Source organism: Channa argus, chromosome 4, assembly GCF_033026475.1.
Source record: "Channa argus isolate prfri chromosome 4, Channa argus male v1.0, whole genome shotgun sequence".
Classification (NCBI taxonomy): domain Eukaryota; kingdom Metazoa; phylum Chordata; class Actinopteri; order Anabantiformes; family Channidae; genus Channa; species Channa argus.
The window spans coordinates 21,950,308-21,969,569 of NC_090200.1; the positions used below are offsets into that span (position 1 = coordinate 21,950,308).

Below are 19,262 nucleotides of genomic sequence, written 5' to 3' on the forward strand. Positions count from 1 at the left end.
GGCCTATGAATATTGTTGGCTGTATCAGTATTTAGCTAATAACATAGCACAGATTCAATTTTGAGTATCTAAAAATATCTTCCCATTAGAGATACTTCATCAAATAATTTTATTGTTTAGTGCCAAAGGCTACAGCGATTTAAAAGGACTTTGACTTCTTGTTGTTGCCCTGGTTTTGCCTCGTCTCATTTCCTGTTGTTTGATTTGCCTTAGTGTTGGGCGGCAGCTTTTTGCATCATCAGTGATCATTAGCAGAAAGCAAAGCTTCTCCCCTGCAGGCAGATCTCCCTAAGGGTTTCCAAAGTCTCGCTTCACAGATGCAGTACAATGTGTAAATGACAATGGACGGAGGAGGAAATCAATAGTGCAACCCCAAAGCAGCGGAATGATGTTTAGAATCACAGATGATGTTCACAGACATGTTTGTGCCCTTTGGCATCTGGAGACAAAGACAGATCACATCCACTGTTACCAAAGTAAAGTGAGGTTAGTGTGTGCTGTCTTTCGGTTTAAGTTTAAATAACAAAAGGAATTTCATCTGGTACTGGGATGCCCTGGAGATTTGGATACAGACTGCAGATCCTCATGAAACAAACCATTGATGCATAGTTCATCTTTTAAAAATCTATATATTTTAACTCTCCTGTGCCAAAGATTTCTCTCCCACTTGTTTTGTCTTTCTATGACATGATACAAGTTAATACAACTGGATACCTTGCTGTACATTTTCCCAAGTTGGATTTTCAACAAGAATACATTAAGAAAGGTCAGTTGGTTCTAACATTGGGACATGCTTGATGGAAATATATCCAGTGATTTTTCAGGGCTCTGCCAGCAAAGTATTAAACAACCAAACACACTATAAATATTTCATATGTGTTTCAACACAGCTTTTGGGAACGCATTTAATATCAAGTCTGTAATATGATGAATGGAGTTCATATGTTCCAATGAAAAAATGTGAATAATTAGAAAGTTTTGATGGAAGGTCATATTCAGTCCTATTTAATCAATGAATTCAGTCATTGATTAAATGGGACTTCAAGTCAACGAGAAAGTTCCGGTTTCTATAAAAGGTGTTTCCATGTCAGTATCATATCAGTGTATCAGAATCAGTAACAAAAGAAGAAATGTCACTAAACTCTTCTAACTTTACAGGTTTCAAAACAGATCATAGCAACCAAACCGAAATATCAGATGGAAACCATAAAAAAAGCTCTGCTTATTTAAGGTTTTTTTAAATCGTGCTCAAACATTCATTCTGTTCTAAAGCAGATAGTTTTTCACAGTGTTATAGCCATGTTGTAGCCAATTCATTGAGATTTAATTTTATTTATCCAACGCTCCTTAGATCGCTGGGGTTGAGGTAAATGTAAATGTCCTAAATATTACAACCACCCAGAAAACTAGTTTTTTCTTGATGTTCCACTATGCACAGTATATTTTCTCCAGCAGTCACTACTTTCCTTTCCAGTAGATTGAGAGTTGATCCCTGTTTCTGTGTTTTCTTTGTCTTTCAGAGAAAGAATGTCCACCTGCTGCTGAATGTGTTTTTACTGGCAGCCTGGGGAGCCACCCTGTTAGCGTGCCGCTTCTACTGGATGGGCAACAAACCCCCCAACTTCTCCAACTCTGACAACCCGGCGGCTGACTCCCCTTCGCTCCTCACGCGGACACTAACCTTCTTCTACCTGCCGGCCATGAACTTTTGGCTCCTACTCTGCCCGGACACACTCAGCTTTGATTGGTCAATGGATGCCCTGCCTTTGATCAGGAGCCTTACTGATTGGAGGAACATTCATACAATAGTCTTCTACCTTGGATTGCTGTTGCTGGCTTGGTTTGGCCTGTGGTCACACCCCCCCACAGCTAAGGGCAAAGACACTAATGGCAAAGCGCATCATTATACCAATGGCAGGAATGGAAACAGTAATGGACACAGTTACCAATATAACGGCCATGAACATACGAACAATTCCCACACAGATATTCCCATTAATAGTGCACAAAATGGTACCAAAAAGCACTATGAGACCAGGACTCCACTGCCCACCACTGAAAATGTTGTAGTGTTCTCTCTAGGCCTCTTGGCTATCCCCTTCCTTCCTGCCACAAATTTGTTTTTCTACGTGGGGTTTGTGATAGCAGAGAGAGTACTGTACATCCCCAGCATGGGCTTTTGTCTGCTGGTAGCTGTGGGGTTGAGGTCTCTTTACATCCGACTACGACGCAGGTCTTTCAGGACGATGCTGGTCTACTGCAGTGCAACTCTGGTTCTTTTCTTTGGAGTCAAAACCATTGTGAGGAACCAGGACTGGCAGAACGAAGAAATGCTCTATAAGTCCGGGATTTATGTCAATCCTGCCAAAGGTAAGCTCTGACTCAGGTTGATGCTGTCAATCACATTAGCTCTTACATGAGCGCAAACACTATTCCAGGCATTTCTGTACACATCCCCCAATCATAGGCTCATTCACTTTTCATATTGGCCTGTCTGAGAAGCACTGGCAAGGTTTGATAACATGTGCTCTCTGAGTCTACTGCCACACTGAGTATGTAATTCATAGCAAACCTGCTTCAGAATCTTTGCTCGTCAGGGCTCAGCTTTACTGCATGACACACATGCTCACAACTTGAACTCAGTGCCTTAGAACCCAGTTGAGACTGGTGCGTATTTTATAACTCAAGGCTAAATTAATTTTTAACTCGACTTGATTTTAACAACTTTTTATACGCAGGATGTGATCACTTTGTTGACACACTATGCCCTCTCTCACTTGGAAGAGCACCATCACCCATCTTTGATTGGCATCTTTAACAGGAGAAAAATATTCACCCGCTTTCATATTCAAGGTCACCAGACGCAGATTTTTGTATCCAAAGCGAGCTCCTCCGAGCTGCTGAGGAGAGAAGCAAGGGCAGGGACTTGCGAGGCAACAGCAGGACACGTTGTGTTAGCTAATTTCCCTTTCAGATTCTGCAGCGTAGCTGAGGCATGACAGCTGTTTGTTTTGGCAGACCATCAGCCGAACAGAGCAGCAGCAATGTCCCCAGCTCACATTCAATATAGCCAACCCAACCACAGACACAAAACACTCACTGGATCCTTTGAACTAAGAAATTTTGGGATACACAAAACAACTCTTTACTGTAAGACTCAATCTATTCGTCTGAGCATCCATGCAGAGATGAACGAAGGAAGCCTGAGTTTTCCGCCTGTATTTTTTAATTGTAAAAATGTTAGGATTTTGAATAGTTTGACAAATGTGTTGCTCAAAGGCAGGCAGCACCTATTATCACTTTAAACACAGTGGGATTTTATACATTATTGCATATTCCTGCTGTACCTGTGACTTGTAACCATAGAACAGGTTTATAAGGTTTATACACCTAAATGACAACACCGTAAATGCACACAAATTGGGCATATATATGTTTTTAAAGAACATTTTGTTGACATTCACTCTGTTGAATGAATCATTTGGTCTGTAAAACATCACTTTCATAATATTTGTCTTGTATTTTTGGTTCAAACCCTATACATAAAGGCTGTAGTACACAATATCCTTACAATTGAATAGCTGGAATTTAAATTTTGGTTGTATTTTGGTGGTGGTAGAAAAATAGTTTAAAGGACTAATCAATTATCAAGTTTATTACTGTACAACACTTTTGACATGAAAGGTTCTCTTTGCATGTTCTGCTGCTATTTTAAATCCAGTGAACTTCTTTTGTTTTGTCACTCCTCTGCATTCGTTGTTGCACTTCACAGCCTCTCCACAAAATGTATAAAAGCTCTTAGCAACCTTATTTCACCTGCCACTTACTGCCTTGTGCCATTCAACACCAACACCATTAGCTGTGCAATAGCACCGTGGTGGTCTTCTATTCATGCACACTCTCATAGGAACAAAGCTCCCCTGGTGTGTCATCCCTCCTTACTCTAATGTCGTCCTATACCAGCTGCTGCAGAACAGAACAGAACATCCTCTTTAGAGGTTAAAAAAACACTGATCCCATGTCAGTGTGAGGCTGCGAATAACAAAAGAAAATTATTACTCGCCACACAAATATCCTCTCCTGCTGCTTTCGTTTGAGACCTTTTTTTTTAGATTTTTAAGAAAACTGCAACTCAAGATGGGTGCCACAGATTTTCTTTTTATTCTTTTTGATTAACGTTTTGTTTTGTAACCTCTCAGCATGGGGCAACCTTGGAAATGTCCTGAAGAGCCAGGGAAAGATGGAGGACGCTGAACAGGCATACAGAAATGCTCTGTATTACCGCAGCAACATGGCTGACATGCTGTATAACCTGTGAGTTTTTTTGTTTTTTTTAATCTTCTCTAACATTTTCATTTGACAACACTCACCTATATTCTGAAGGGGTTTCCTGAATCCTCCTAGACTCTCCTAGGCATCTCCTAGGCATCCAGATTCAATCCTCCAGGATGAATACAATTTTAGTCAGTTTCTCCAGTATGACAATTTCTTCTTATTTGTTCATTTCACCATGCCTTTTGTGTTTTGAATGTACCTATCCACTCATAGTTTCAGTGCCTTAGTATGAGTACGTGTGAATGTATGAAGTTCTCCTGTTACATGCGTGTGTCCATTGATCAGCGCTGTTGTCTCAGAGCAAGTGTCTCCTTGTCTTGTGTTCCCCAGAGTGTTGTTCTCGCTGACAGCGTTATTAATGATGCTGTTTTCGCCTGAGGGGAAAACACAAAACGTCTGCAGCCAGTACACACAGAGTGCTCAAATGTCTGTGGTTTGCTAAGATCTAAATCTTTCCCATCACTTTTATCAGCTGCTCATGTTCTTGTCTAATCGTAACACGGGCACTAAACTAAACAGCACCTTGTTTGATTTTCTAAGCTCTAAACAGCACATACTGTCATCCTTTTGTCTGTTCTAGCGGTTTGCTGCTACAGGAGAGCAACAAGTTCTTAGAGGCACTCCACTACTATAAGCTGGCCATTGGGAGCCGGCCAACTCTGGCTTGTAAGTACAGCTCTTCTTATTTATTGACGATCTCCAGCTCTTGTGGTTGCGGCTGTGCTGTGTCCAGGCAACAGTGAACACAGGCTGTGGTTATGTGAAGAGTGAGGAATAGGTGGCAAAGGGCAGTGGGTATACAGCTGAATTGAACATTGAACACAGCTGTCTGGCCGACGTGCAAAGCCAAGTAATGTCAACAGATCAAGCGACTGTATGATGTAATTTATTATGAGTTCAGGCTGTGACGCTCTCGTTTTTATTCCTCCAAAGTTCCCTGCGTCTCTTTTTTCCCAGTTTTTGACGTGTCTCTCCGTCTTCTTTGCATCCCGTGAGAATTTGCAACTTTTCTGCTTCTCCTCGGATTGAATTTTCAACACAGTGTCCTTTTTAGCCTGTTCCGTTCATGATAAGTACAAATCGCTAACAATCTTAGCCGATGATGCAAGAAATTAGCTCCCCATTGTTCCAGGCATCAGTCAATGACAGATAAACAGAGAATCTTAAACGTCTTCTTCCTTTTTTCACTGGATTAATTATGGACGTAATCAAGATCACGGTTAGACTAGAAAATTTCCATTCTGCCTGCAATTATCCAATCTGTTCTAAGCGATAACAAGGTAATTAATTACCCTCAGCAGACTGAGAATAAGAGTGTGACAGTTAAAAATATATTTTTTCAAGGTTACACTATTGCTCAATGCCTAATTAGGAGCCAACTAGTGAAAACTGTAACATTTTTATTTAATATGCAGAGCAGTCGTGTTTTGTGATAAGTGTTGACTTACTCACATTTTTTGCACATAGAAAATGTGTTTTGAAGGCTGTTAAAATTGGGGGAAAACTTCCTTTTGTCTGTCTTTGATTTTTCATATCTCTTTGCCCCTTTAGTACAGATCCATGCAATGGAAGAATTTAGATGTTGATAAATGAAAACAATACAATCTAAGGTAGATAAGTCTGTAAAGATGTGGAATAAAATAATGTAAACTTTTGAGATAGCAAATAGCAAGGACAGCAGAGGGAGAAGATAAGTTCTTTTTAGTGAAGAAAAGGCTGTTTGATTCTCAGCCAACACCATTTAACCTGATTTTATGTCAGCAGTCTATAGCAGAGCTTCAAGATTAATCTGCTGTATGAAGTTAATTTATCCCAACAGTCAGTCTTGATAGTGAGTTGTTTAGAGAGACAGGTCTACAGAGACTAATTACAATCCAGCTGCATATTGATCATTAGATGTTGTCTTTGAACACGCAAGAAATCGTATCCAAAGTATCCCACAGGATGTAGGCAAATATGGTGAGGAGTCAAGAATGAAAGAGGATTAACACTGGTATTGTCCCAAAAGTGTATTTCATATAAAGATGGTTATTATTCAACTTTTCAGCACCATTGATGTCTGTAACTTCAAGACAGTAAGAGCCACTTATGTCAAGTTAGTGATGATTTAAGTCACTGTTTGGTTGCACATGAGAGCTCAAGTGGAGCAGAGCAGCAAGGATTCTGCTGAGAGAACTTTCAATCAATCAAGCACTCAAACTCTATTTATATAACACCTTTCTTACAGATTAATGTAATTCAGTTGAGTTAAGTTAAGTTGATGTAAAGGCATACCAAACAAAAACAATAGACCAAAAAACAGTAACACTGTGATAATAAGGCACACAGAAATATAATATTAATTAAAAGAAAGAGATGTTGACAACAAGGCACCAAACATGGGCAAAAAGACATACAAGTTGGAAACTATACAACAATGAGACTAATGCACACAAATAAAGGACTAAACATAGAAAATAATTAAATATTATAAACGAGGAAAAATGAAAAATTATATATTTTGATAAATAGAGATATATGAGACAAAAATTATTAGAACGTGAGTAAAACAACAAAAGAGAATAAAACAAAGGTAAAAAATAAACTTGACTAATCTGTCCTTAGCAAAAACATGCACGAACAATAAGTCAACAATACAAAAATGTATAGAGGAGGATGGTAAGATGCAGCATGTATCAACAGTCAGTTCACATTGATAACACTGTACATCTGCATATATATAATTGTGCTTTATGGTCAGCTAATGGCTATATAGCTTTGAATGTGAATCATGAATAAAACAAACATCCAAATTAGCTAGCAAGAGTGCAAATGTAGTACTCGTCCCATATTTACGATGTTTTCTGTTTTGTTTTCCCCAACAGCGGCTTACTTGAACACAGGCATCATCCTGATGAATCAGGGTCGTCTAGATGAGGCAAAGCGCACTTTCCTAACCTGTGCTGATATCCCAGATGAGAACCTTAAGGACCCCCACGCCCACAAAAGCTCCGTCACCAGCTGCTTATACAACCTGGGCAAACTGCTCCATGAGCAGGGACACCAGGAGGTAACAACCCAGGACAGCAGAACTTATTGTACAAAATCACGAGTGTGAACAATTGTTATTTCCTTATTGATGAGTAAATGAAATAACCTGTGTATTTATAGTCACCAAAACATTTGTTTTTATTTTTTAATTTACATTTTGGGCCCTTAAAATATAAAATGTCAAATATCGTGATTGTATGTACAGTAGTGCATATGTACCTTGTTTGTTTTTTTTAAACATGCTTGCAACATCTTTTGTCTGGTAAATACTCAATAGTCATAGGACTTCTAGTGCTCCCATTTTTGTTTTTGTTTTTTTTTTTTTGAGACAAATAAAAGTGAGAGAAAATACAGGCAGTTGCCCAAGGAATCCTTGGGGAACACTGAGAATATGCTGAGACGTGTTGCAAAATTGGGTCTGTCATAGGAGAAGCCATGTTTGGTGCAAAGGAATCACAGGTCACAGGTTTCTAAAAGAATGACTCTCTTTCATGCCCTGAAAGAGCTTTAATGTCAGTTAAAGTAACTGCTCTTCCAATGCTGAACATTTATATTATATATACTGTATATCACTGATCCTGCTGATTCAGTCAGGAGGGAACCAGTACAAGAGCATAAAGCCTCTATGAAGGCTTTTGTGGCTTGCTGGAAAAAAGTGAGAGCAGTCCTACTTCTTCCAACCTTTACCGCAACATTCGCTTCAGCAGTGAAGTCGTTTCAGCTCCTTCTATGTACTATTTTAAATCTGAGGGACCCTGGAGTGAATTGGGAACCTACAATCTATACATCCAGAGTCAGTATGTGACACCACACTAGTCATCTTAACAGCCGTGACACTAAGGATAGACCCTTTTTGCTTGGCTCTATATGAACCAGCCTCCCGGCGACCCCCAATTCCACGCTGTGTATTCACAGTGTCAGGGCCTCGGCTGCATGGGAGGAATGACTAGTTACCACAGGGCCACTTGCTCTAGCAGGGTCTCGCTGCTCTGTAATGCAAACATCCCCCACCTTCTCTTTTTTTATTTGTTTCATTCACAGGAGGCCCTCTCCGTGTTTAAAGAAGCAATACAGAAAATGCCAAGACAATTTGCACCACAGAGCCTCTACAACATGATGGGTAAGAGCTGCTTTTGTTTCAGGACCACTAGTATAAAAGTTGTTGCTTTTGCAGGAAGAATATGGAACCAAGGGTAATTTACTTTTTTTGACTTAGATTTTTTTTTATTTTATTTCACCTAAAACAAATAAGATTTTCATTTTCTTCTGAACAGGTCAGCTAAACCTTCAGTAAACATTACAATCCCAGGCATTTAGAAATTCACCCAAAAACCAGGTTACAATCATTTAACCTTATTTAAGGGTAAACTACCTATCACAGTCATGCTTGAGCAGTTTATCATCAGTTGTATGTAATTATTTTGAGTAAAAATAGCTACTTTGTTGATAGATTCAATTGGGTGTTAAGGTTTGCATCCTCTTTGGCAAAATGGCAAAAAGAGGATAAACCTTTTTAATAGTAATGCCAATTCAGCAAGTACAAATGTTTTCTCATCATCAGAACTAATAAAAATGGTCAAGGGGTGCAAAAACAGTTCAGAGATCAGCTGTTGATATTTTAAAGAGTGGTAGAAAAAAGTGAATTGTAGATAAACAATCAGTGTCATATAGACATCAAGCAAATAGCCATTTATATCATAATATATCAGTGAAACCTGTGTTTGAGAAAACCCTTTTGGGTTTGTGCTAAACAGTGGTTTGTAATTTATTTATTAATAAATAAATAATTAAATAAGCTTCACAATATCATGTTCAACACAGTTAATTTGCTTTTCACTACAGGAACGGCCCCTCATGTTGGCTTACAGCTGTAGAACAGCTGCTGCAGGCTCATTATAGCTGCTTCTTCTTTTTTGATTTTTTGATTTTTTTTTATCTCTCTGTCTCCAAGTTACAAACACATACACTTGAAAACTGGGATATCTGGAATCCAAGCTTGGTAGTGCCACGGGTTTCCTCATATGATGGCAAAATGCAGTTTGATGGAGTTACTCAGATTATGTCAAAATGTTGATGAAAGCTGCAGTCACCGTTAAAGAGCAGCACTGCTTCTATAGTCAGGGCACTGAGCCAGAGATCTGATTTCTGCAGCTCAACGTTGTTTCCTCGCTGAACTGATTTGCACATTTGGCACACCTGCTCATATCTATTTCCTTTCAGTTTCACTCACCCTGCTGCTCTCATGCTGTTTGTCAGACGCCAAAGAGCAGAAGCTTTCATCAGAGGCAGACCTGGGTGGTAATCTGCACCCTGCTGGTCTCGCTCCAACACTCTCTGGTGGGCTGAGGAATGTTCCACTCCACGGAGCTGGTTTTCAGCTCCTTGGATTCAGTGTCACCTCTAATTGAACGCTGATGTTTGTGCTAGTCCCATGCAAAGGTCTGCTGTCAGGAAGGTGCAACAAGTACTTCAGCTGCTTTTTCCTTTCAAAACAGACTTTAAAAAATACACCAATGTCTTGGGTTCATTATAAATCCTTACAATCTATATAAACATATGTAAAAACACAGGTGATTTATTAAACTAAATGTAAATTAGTCTATACCATTAAAAAACAATAGTTACGAGCCCATGATGGGAATTTAGGATTTCAAAAAAAGAACCTACTGTGTGATACAAATGGGATTTGAAATATTACAACTGATGTCATGCCCACACTATGTGTTAATATGTATCATTACATGGGGTTATCGCTCACTGGAGTGTTCCAAAGTCACTAAAAAGGCCCCGGTTTGTAATTAGGTCACCCGTTGCTTATCGATATTTTCAATCAGGCAAACGATTAGCCCTAATCCCCACAGAATTAAATTGTGAGTCTGCACTAGTCTAAACATCTTGTCCACTTATTTGGAGGTTTATATTACATCAGTATACGTAAAAATGTAAACCAAGTTGGAGTAAACTTTGAACACCTGTGATACCTCTGTTTCTTCCATAAATATTTCATAATGTTGATTTTAACTGTGTTGTGTCCAGTTTCCAGCTGATGTTGTCAAATTCCTGCAATAATACACGTGTTTTGGGATGACTATGAAAAAGAGGTCATTGTTATTTCAGGTGCTAGCAGCCAGAGGGTCAGATCAGTGGGGGGAGGTATCAGATGATGTCTGACAGACCAGGCAGCATAAGAGTGTGTTATAGACTCAGTTCTATACTTTTCTCAAATATTCACTGAACTCAGCATTTGGTATTTTAATAAACAAAAGATTTAATTTATTGGTTTGCTTTTCTGAATGACCATAAGCATTATGAATGTGGCATGTTTAAACAAAGCGGAGCATTTGCATCCTCGTTGTTTAGGGGCCATGTAGTAAAGAAATGACCATCTAAATAACATTGTATTTGTACTTAGTTTTGTGCCCACTGGACTCATGTCTGGCCTCGCCAAAGCTCTGTCATGCAAATCTTCAGCAGAACAATGGGAAGATGTTTGATGTCTTAACCTCTAACTTGGCCCTCTTCTTTCTTGTGTTGCAGGAGAGGCCTACATGAGACTGAAAAAGCTCACTGAAGCTGAACACTGGTACAGAGAGTCTCTGAGAGCCAAGCCTGATCATATTCCTGCGCACCTCACCTATGGCAAACTCCTGGCTATGACGGTAAGACTTCTCTCCCCCGTTTTCCCTGTAAAGTGAAATACAGTAATGTGACCCTTTGAATGAAGAAATAAAAGCAGTCTTGACAAAAGTCTTTGAAAAGTTAAAAGTTGAATATATATGAAACTCTTGCACATTGGTTTACTTCAATGCACTTAGAGGTTTAAACTTCAACATTATTGGGCCCGTTTACTGACTTTTCCATAAATTACAAAACCTGCTTTGAGGTAGTAGTTGAGAATACAAACCTACAGCTCTGGGTGCCCTAGTCAAGAAATTATATAAATAGTAGGTGGGTCAAGATGTTCCTGTCTGTCAAAACTGAATATAATCTTGTCATGTCTACAAAGGAAGCTCAAAAACCTGCACTAACAATTAGTATGTTGCCCTAAAAACTAAAATAATTAAATCTCTAAGCACTTTAGAGAAACAAATCTACATCTGCTCAGAATTTTCAGGGTGTGTGGAGATAATATCCTTTTGGGGTCAGACAGCTGACCTGTGCTCCAATCAGCAAAAAGGCAGTTTATGTCCTACAGTCTCAAGGCAGAAACAGTTTCCCCGAGTCCCTGAGTTTATGAGGAGGTGGTCATGTGGTCAGGCCATGCAGTCATTCTTTGCCGATCGCAGATAGATAGGCCTATTTGCAATAGAGCCGACTGAACAGAGCAGCTAAAGCTGTCGGATCAGAACTAAACAAATTTGAGAGAGTTGCACAGAAGGTCAGAAGTATAGTGGAGACTTTTTCTTCAGCTGACTCCCGTCTCTCCCGCAGTCTGGGTCCTAATGAAAGGACCTAAACGGGTTCAAAAGCCTGGAGCGGTGATATCTGGATCTCCCCACAAAGTCTAGACTCTTCCTGTCTTTGTCCTTTTTCATTTCCCTTTATAGAAAAAGATTTTGTCTCAAGTTCTTTTTGTATATAGTCTTTACAAATTTTTGAGTTTGTGCATATCACAGCTGATACAGTAGATGTGGAGGATTCTCACCTTTAAATCATTTACGTAAACGTAACTATAGTTATTGAAGTAAGGTTAGTACAGTGGAGTACAATCATTGAACAGTTTTAGTTATTTTTAAGTTATTAAAAAATCATGTTTTTATTGCAAAGAATTAGGTGGTAAGTTTACTGTATATGCTTTCCATACATGCAATGTAAAAATTAAGCTACTGCCAGCAGCTCATTAGCTTTGTGCATGGACCAGAATCATCTTAACTCTGTCCATAACTGCATCCACCAAGCAGCCCCTCTAAAGCTCACTCATTAACATGTCATCAATGTAATCCAAAATAGCAATGTGGAAAACTGAAACAGAGCTGGACTACTTGCCTCCTACAGTTTTCTATCTTTGTGCTAAGATAGAGTATAGCTTCATATTTAACCTACAGATGTGAGATTGGTGTTGGTGGCCTCACGTACTGTAACTCTGGACCTGAACCTTTTCCAAATGCAGTACTGTTACTCATTTGTTTCGTGTAATTGTGGCTTAGTAATACCACTACATAGTGTATCCTCAGTGAAGTGAATCGTTGTGTGTCTAAATTAAATGGAGTTTGAGAAACACGCTGGATTGATTTTCCCGTCTGTGGTCAGACTGATGCTCAGCCTAAAGAAAAGTTCCGCTGACACCACAGTTAAAAGTCGCTTGTTAGGCTGACATGAACAAAGGCTACTGGACACTTTCACTGAGGACAGCCTGGAAGAACAACACAACTCCTTAGAGGAGAGTGTTAAGACTTGGTCAAGTGGACTCGGGGAAGAATTCAGTAGGCCGTGAAGAAAAAGTTAAGAAAGTGAATGTTTAAATTTGCAGAGATGAATGTCTGTAGGTCTCTGACCATGAGATATGGTAGATGGGATTTGAGCACCCACGACCCCTCGAGTTCAAATAATGCTGTCAGAGAAGGGACTTGGTTTAGAGTCAGAGTCAGAGTACTATTTAAGGTATGCTTTCTTTGTGTGTGTGTGTGTGTGTGTGTGTGTGTGTGTGTGTGTGTGTGTGTGTGTGTGTGTGTGTGTGTGTGTGTGTGTGTGTGTGTGTGTGTGTGTGTGTGGCTTTGACCTCTGCCTGATGACAGCAGCATTTAAGCATGATCAAAACCAGTGCTGGGAGTTGACCTATCCACCAGCCTCCGCCTCTATTATTCCCAACCCCTACTCACTCTGTGGCACAGCTGTGAGTGATGAAGAGGCTTCAGATTCTGCGAGGGGGTTCTGAGGTTTAGATCCCAATGGGAGAGGAGGAGAGGCAGCGAGATAAGGCTTGGCAGCAGCGTGAGAGGATAGCCGTGATTGTGAGCTGGTAGCTGAGGTGCAGAAAGGAAATAGCTGATGGGATTTGTCAATGAGGGGAGGACAAAATGGGAAGGGAGTGGAGAGTTATAGTAATACCACAGGTCACTATTGCCCCCCTAGCCGCGTTGACCCCTCTACACCGACACTGTGGGGGAGCAGCATGCATTTCAGGCTCTGTGTAGACAGACACCACAGGTCAGAGATGGACACGGCTGATGCGATTCTTGCAATATTGCATTCAGTCATCCACTTGTCATTTCCTCAGCTAATAGGATGCAGCCTTTATTCATAATCACCTCTGCGTCCACACAGCCAGAGCTACATCTGCACTTTATCTGATGCTATCAGAAGATGTTAGTAGTGAGGCACACATCAATAAACTCAGCATCTGTGCGACAAAAGGGAGGATATTGTGTTTTTGTAATAAGTGCTGACAAGAATCTAAAGTAGATGCAGAGGAGGTGTTGGCTTTCTTTGTTGATGTCATGTATCATTTTGCCTTTACAGCCCCTCTCCAAGTTGGTAGCCTCAATATGTGTTCAGTTCAACAAAAAGTGAGCGTTGTCATGTCTCAAAATGTAGAAATGCAGTGAGCACAAACAAGTTGGTTGTGGATGAAATTGAAGATCTTTCTCTATTCTAGTAGAAATCATGTCACATACAGTAGCTCTTATATAGCAGATATATTTAACATTACTGTATATTGTGTATATTGTGTAGGCTCCACTTCAGGAAAAACAGTCCTGAAATGCTCACAAACAGCTAAAGATACATTCACCCCAATTCTCATACAATATTAAAACTTGAGAGTATTAACTCAAGTTGATCTTTTGAGATTTTGTTCCATTCTCCGGAAACAACATTATTTATTTTCTTTCATCCATTACTTTTTAAACTTCAGCCTCAGCTGTTAATGCTAATTAGCAGATGTTAGTTATCAAAACATGCTAAACTGAGGTGGTTGCCATGATAACAATAAATCTTCTAAACTGCAACACGTTAGCATGCTGGCATTAGCATTTAGATTAAAAGGTGCTGCACCTCAGCCTGAGTAAACCTGATGGGGTCTGGCCGAATCTTTTACTGTTTTTGCTTGCTATTGACATGCACAACACATCGAATTGATGTGATTCAGTGATTCTCGCAACGCATCAAAACAAGTACGAGGAAATCTGGCACAGTCAAACAGAAAGGAATAAAATGTAGATACACAACAGAAGTTGGGTTGCACAACATTAACCCAAACAATGCCTGAACAAAAAAAAAAAGCAAATTAATGTCCTTTTTATTTTTTTGTTCTCACCAGTGTCATAACTGATGATGAGAGGTGGTCGGCTAAATTAATATTGGGTTGACACCTTGAAATTTAGAGAATAACAATAACAAGATTGACTGTTAGTGCAGGATCAGGTTTGTGGTAATTCATACAGGTGAGCCAAGTTAGGTATGATCCAAAAATGTAAAGATAAAAGACCAGAAGATGCCATTTCACATTTAACAGGGATACCCTCTCTACAGACAGGTACGGGCTGCAAAAACTTTATCATAAGATGAATACTAAGAAATGAGCACTTTATTCCCCTATAAGTTACTCTTGCTATACTCTCCATTATTACACTTAGATGTAACATACTCCAAATCTTGTGATGTGTGTAAGCTTAATTCTGATGTTTAACTAACAGACGCAGGCCTCTGTTATAATAAAACCAGCTGGTCCTTAAATATACACATTCCTCCAACTGTGAGTGAGAGTACATAAATGCAAAAAGATTATGCTTCTCAAAGTGAAATTCTAATAACTACTTGGCGGCCATCAACTCTGGTAAACATATAGTTACACACAGGCCTAATTTTCTGCAGCATCAGGGGAAACAACACTCCGATGTTTACATTCTTAAATACATTATTAATGCTCACTGATAAAGTTTACACTTGAGTAAGTATATATCTACGTGTACTGCTCTGTGCTGATTGGCTTTGAGCCCATTGTTCTGTTTGAATAAACTCAGATAATTTTCTGCATTTCCCACTGAGTTCATATATTATATTTACTTGCATTTGCAGTGTTCCCCGAACACTCTTTCAGTTTTTTCTTTTGCATTTTATCTCCATCCTTTATAGAATTTGTACAGTTCCAAATAATGAATTATTCACGTCAAAGGCATTATCTTGTAGGATGAAACACAAACTAATGGTTGCATTGTTTAGGCTAAAAAAAAATCAGCTTTTATAGATGAGCACACATTGTTAATTGTTGATCAGATGGCATCTGGTGCCCAGCTGAAAGCAGGGGTGTGTCAAAGTCCCAGCTGGCACCTTTGTTGGCCAGCTGCTATGCTCTGTTTGAGCTCTGATTGGTTGTGTATCACAGTTGCAAGAACCTGAGGGACCTCTGGAGGGTCCACAAGGCTTCAGTGATGCTTGTCCTCGTCATGCTATGCTCAACCTCCCAGCATGGATTTCATCTCTCTAACAACTAGAACAACACTACACACACAGATTAAAAAAAAAAAAAGTGTGTGTATGTGTAGTGCACCTGTGTGTACTTATATTAACCTACAGATCCCTAAAGACACATGAGCCTTTTTGTCTCTTTCCTCTCTTTTCCACCTTCTCGCTCCGTTTCCATCAACCGCTCACCGATTTGTTTCATAGCAGCCGGGCCACACACACTGCCAGTCTGTGGTTATGCTCTGGAAGTGTTATTTGTACAGATAAAACTGTGCAAGGAATGAGCCTTTGCCATGTCTGGTGCGCTGGGCCAAGCATGACAGTGTGTACTTTGACAGGTAGACACATGAGATTGAAAGAATAACACTCGTGGTTCGTATCTATTTATTACAATTTATTGTTAAATGGGGTTTGTGGTTTGGATTTGGATGTGAGGCATACACAAAGATATTTGGGATTTTGAGCTGAATGTGGTGTTTTTACAAAAAGTAGCTTTGAAGCGCAATTGAAACAATAATGACACTATTATGTTTATTAATTCCTCCCAGGGGCAGAAAACAGAAGCAGAGAGGTACTTCCTCAAGGCTATCCAGCTGGATCCAACAAAAGGCAACTGCTACATGCATTATGGTAAGCAAAGATTTATTTATTCAATTTTATTTATTTCTTCTTTTCATTTTACATCCTAACTTGATTCTTACAACATTGCATATTTATTTAGCAGTTTAACATACACATACATGCACTTTTGTGTACAAAGCCAGGAAATCACACATTTTGTTCAGAAAAGAGTTCTGGCTGACCTCTTTGTCATCCCTTCCTCTAATCAGCCATATTGCAGACCTAAACGTGATCTGTGAAGGATCGCTAAAAGAGAGGGTGATTTCCTCAGATTGTTCTGTTTGATATGATATAAGATGTGGAACGTGATCATTTCAGTGTTTTACATTATTTCTGTGTTGTTCACAGAACATTTGTCATCTCAAGCTTGAGTTTGAATTAGCTGACAGGTTAATTACCTCTTTGCTTAACAAGCATTTATAACCATGTCTCTCTTAAATGGCATTTTCTAAAGAATGTTTCAGCTCAGTGTCATCAGCTTTCGTGCGACATTTGAATACAACAGGTTAATGTTATCAAAAAACAAACAACCAGACCATCGGGGAGTGTGTTGTCTCCTATTGGGCACATTTCAATTTCAGTAACTTTAGGTTTTTGCTGGACTTTTTGTGAAATTTGTCGCTTACAATGCTGAGTTTTATTTCAGCTTTTCTGAAAAAAATGTGGATGTTGCAAATTTTTATGACATTGCAAATTCCAAAGTTGCAGAGAATTCATGGGGGATTGGTTGAAATAATTACAATCGCAGCATTTTGACTTCCTTGGCGGCCTGCAATTTTGCCAGAAAAAACTCACATGTAAATCCAACTACTTTCTACTACTTGGTCAAGGTCACATTAATATACTGTAATTTATCTTTTGAATAGGAACTGTTTTATTGCTGGAAACTACTGGAAAAAAGTATACTGTAGTACATAAAACATAATATTAATTCTAGGCAGCATTCTATATTTATCTCTACTGGTTTTTCATCCTACTATCGTACGTAGCCAGAATAAATGTAGGATAGAAATTACATTTACATTTTTGCGGTATTAAAAAGGTCTTAAATGTCCTCTAATTGACTTTCTTAAATTCAATTTGGTGAATCCTTCAAAAACCCTGGGGTGAGTTCTGTGTTTAGAGCTTCCAATGTAGAAGTCACATTGTCACATGATGAACAGTACGTACAGTATCACGTTCCCTATACAAACATCAGCTTTGTGCTATATTTTTTCAAAATATAGCAGGGCCCCCGGGGCTGTGACATTTATTGATGCAGTAGCTATATTTCCTTTATTACTCATAGATTTGCTTTGATATCATAAACCCTTCATAACTGCAGCTCTGCTATTTTTCACTCACTCATGCTCTAAGTCCTTTAGTCCATCACCCACCTAAGGTCTGCACTAACGGCTTCAGTTTCATCCACAGTTATTAAGGAAAATATGCTTAGGTTCACTTGGTGCTTTAACATCCTGGTACAGTAATGGGTCTAACCAAAGTCAGCAGGGTATTAATTCCTGTTTAAATCTGGCCTTTACCAAGGCGGCCACCTTTAGTTCATGGCCTTGTTAGACTTCCATGATTTTGTGTCATGAGGCATGTCCGCAGAGGTTCGTGGTGAAAGCAGCCGCACCCAATAATAAGACCCAAAACTCTTGCACGAAACACATTTCATCTTAGAAAAACAGATCTATCAAGGTTGGCTAATCTGAACAAATGGGCTTGAGAGATGGCCAAAGAGCGATGGTATGTTGCACTCATGTCTAGAATTCCAGCGTATTATTTTAGAGGCAGAGCAGGCTGTCCCTCCACCTGAGCCAAAGGCAACACTTCCAGACTGTGCATCCCTCAGTGCCTCTGTTGGGATCCCTCAGTGTTTTAATAGTGGTGCTATTCTCTCCTGCCCTGCCAGGTCAGTTTTTGTTGGAAGAGTCACGGCTGCTGGAAGCAGCAGAGATGGCAGAAAAAGCTGCACGCCTCGACAGTGGGGAGTTTGATGTGGTCTTCAGCGCGGCCCACATGCTCAGGTGAGTGTTAGATTGAAATGATGAATTTCATAGCCAAAGCACATGCACGGATACACTGCAGGTATTAAATTCTGTGTGGATGAGAGGGGTGGGCCACAGTTTTCCAAGGCTGTATAAGAGAGGGAGGTCGACAGTCTGCACAGTTTATCCAGGGGCTTACACTTCTCCTCAGCTTGTGTGATTTACTTGGCTGTACTTTTTTAATCTCTTCTCTTGCTGCCGTGCCAGCACAAGAGCTGCTGGTTTGTCTTAGCGTGCTGTGCAGCTATGTATCTTCATATGCTCTCTCTCACTTCCTCTCTCCCAGTGTGTCTCACTCGATCTCTGCAGGCCCCAGCTCGAAAGTCTGCTTCCAGATCAGTGCAAGGTTCAACTGATGAGCTTGAGTGGCAACGCTGTAGCAACCTGCCCACAAGCTGTTGTGTTTCTGAACACAAGCCATAAGTGGAAATGTGTAAATAAAACCTTGTGCCAACTTCCAGTGTGCTGCCCCATTGACTGTATAAACCTACAAAATTACCCAGTGTAGAGATTTACTTGTTTAAAGCCATCATGCATAACTCTAGGACTTTGCAATATGATTACAGCTGCCTGCTAGGGATGGTTTCTGATAACCAGCTCCATGTTGGATACAGTTCCAGGTTGTTAAAATGTCCTCATTCATTAAGCTCTAAAAGCAACAAATGTTATATTAAATCTTCTTATTCACATTCTGTGTGTAATGTCTTCTGCCTCTCTCTCTCTCTCTCTGATGAGGTGGGTCTGGCATTTGTTTAAATATTTATCTTATGGTAAACTAAGAGTTTGTGGCATTGATTATTAAAAATTAGCTTGCAAATTTGATTTGCTTAGCCCACTGGT

At 39.7% G+C, this 19,262-nt stretch overlaps 1 protein-coding gene across 2 annotated transcripts in view; it reads left to right on the top strand.

Moving 5' to 3' along the window:
• tmtc2b (transmembrane O-mannosyltransferase targeting cadherins 2b) overlaps window positions 1-19,262 on the top strand; it is an 86,295-nt gene that overhangs the window by 56,015 nt on the left and 11,018 nt on the right. Inside the window, exons 3-11 of one of the 2 annotated variants that reach the window (XM_067501972.1) lie at window positions 1,521-2,370; window positions 4,200-4,314; window positions 4,666-4,761; window positions 4,916-5,001; window positions 7,200-7,384; window positions 8,407-8,485; window positions 10,903-11,024; window positions 16,317-16,398; window positions 18,287-18,401. In XM_067501972.1, coding sequence (XP_067358073.1) covers window positions 1,521-2,370; window positions 4,200-4,314; window positions 4,666-4,761; window positions 4,916-5,001; window positions 7,200-7,384; window positions 8,407-8,485; window positions 10,903-11,024; window positions 16,317-16,398; window positions 18,287-18,401 — 1,730 coding nt within the window. The remainder of the gene's footprint in view (window positions 1-1,520; window positions 2,371-4,199; window positions 4,315-4,665; window positions 4,762-4,915; window positions 5,002-7,199; window positions 7,385-8,406; window positions 8,486-10,902; window positions 11,025-16,316; window positions 16,399-18,286; window positions 18,402-19,262) is intronic. The other variant, XM_067501973.1, reaches the window with a different exon arrangement.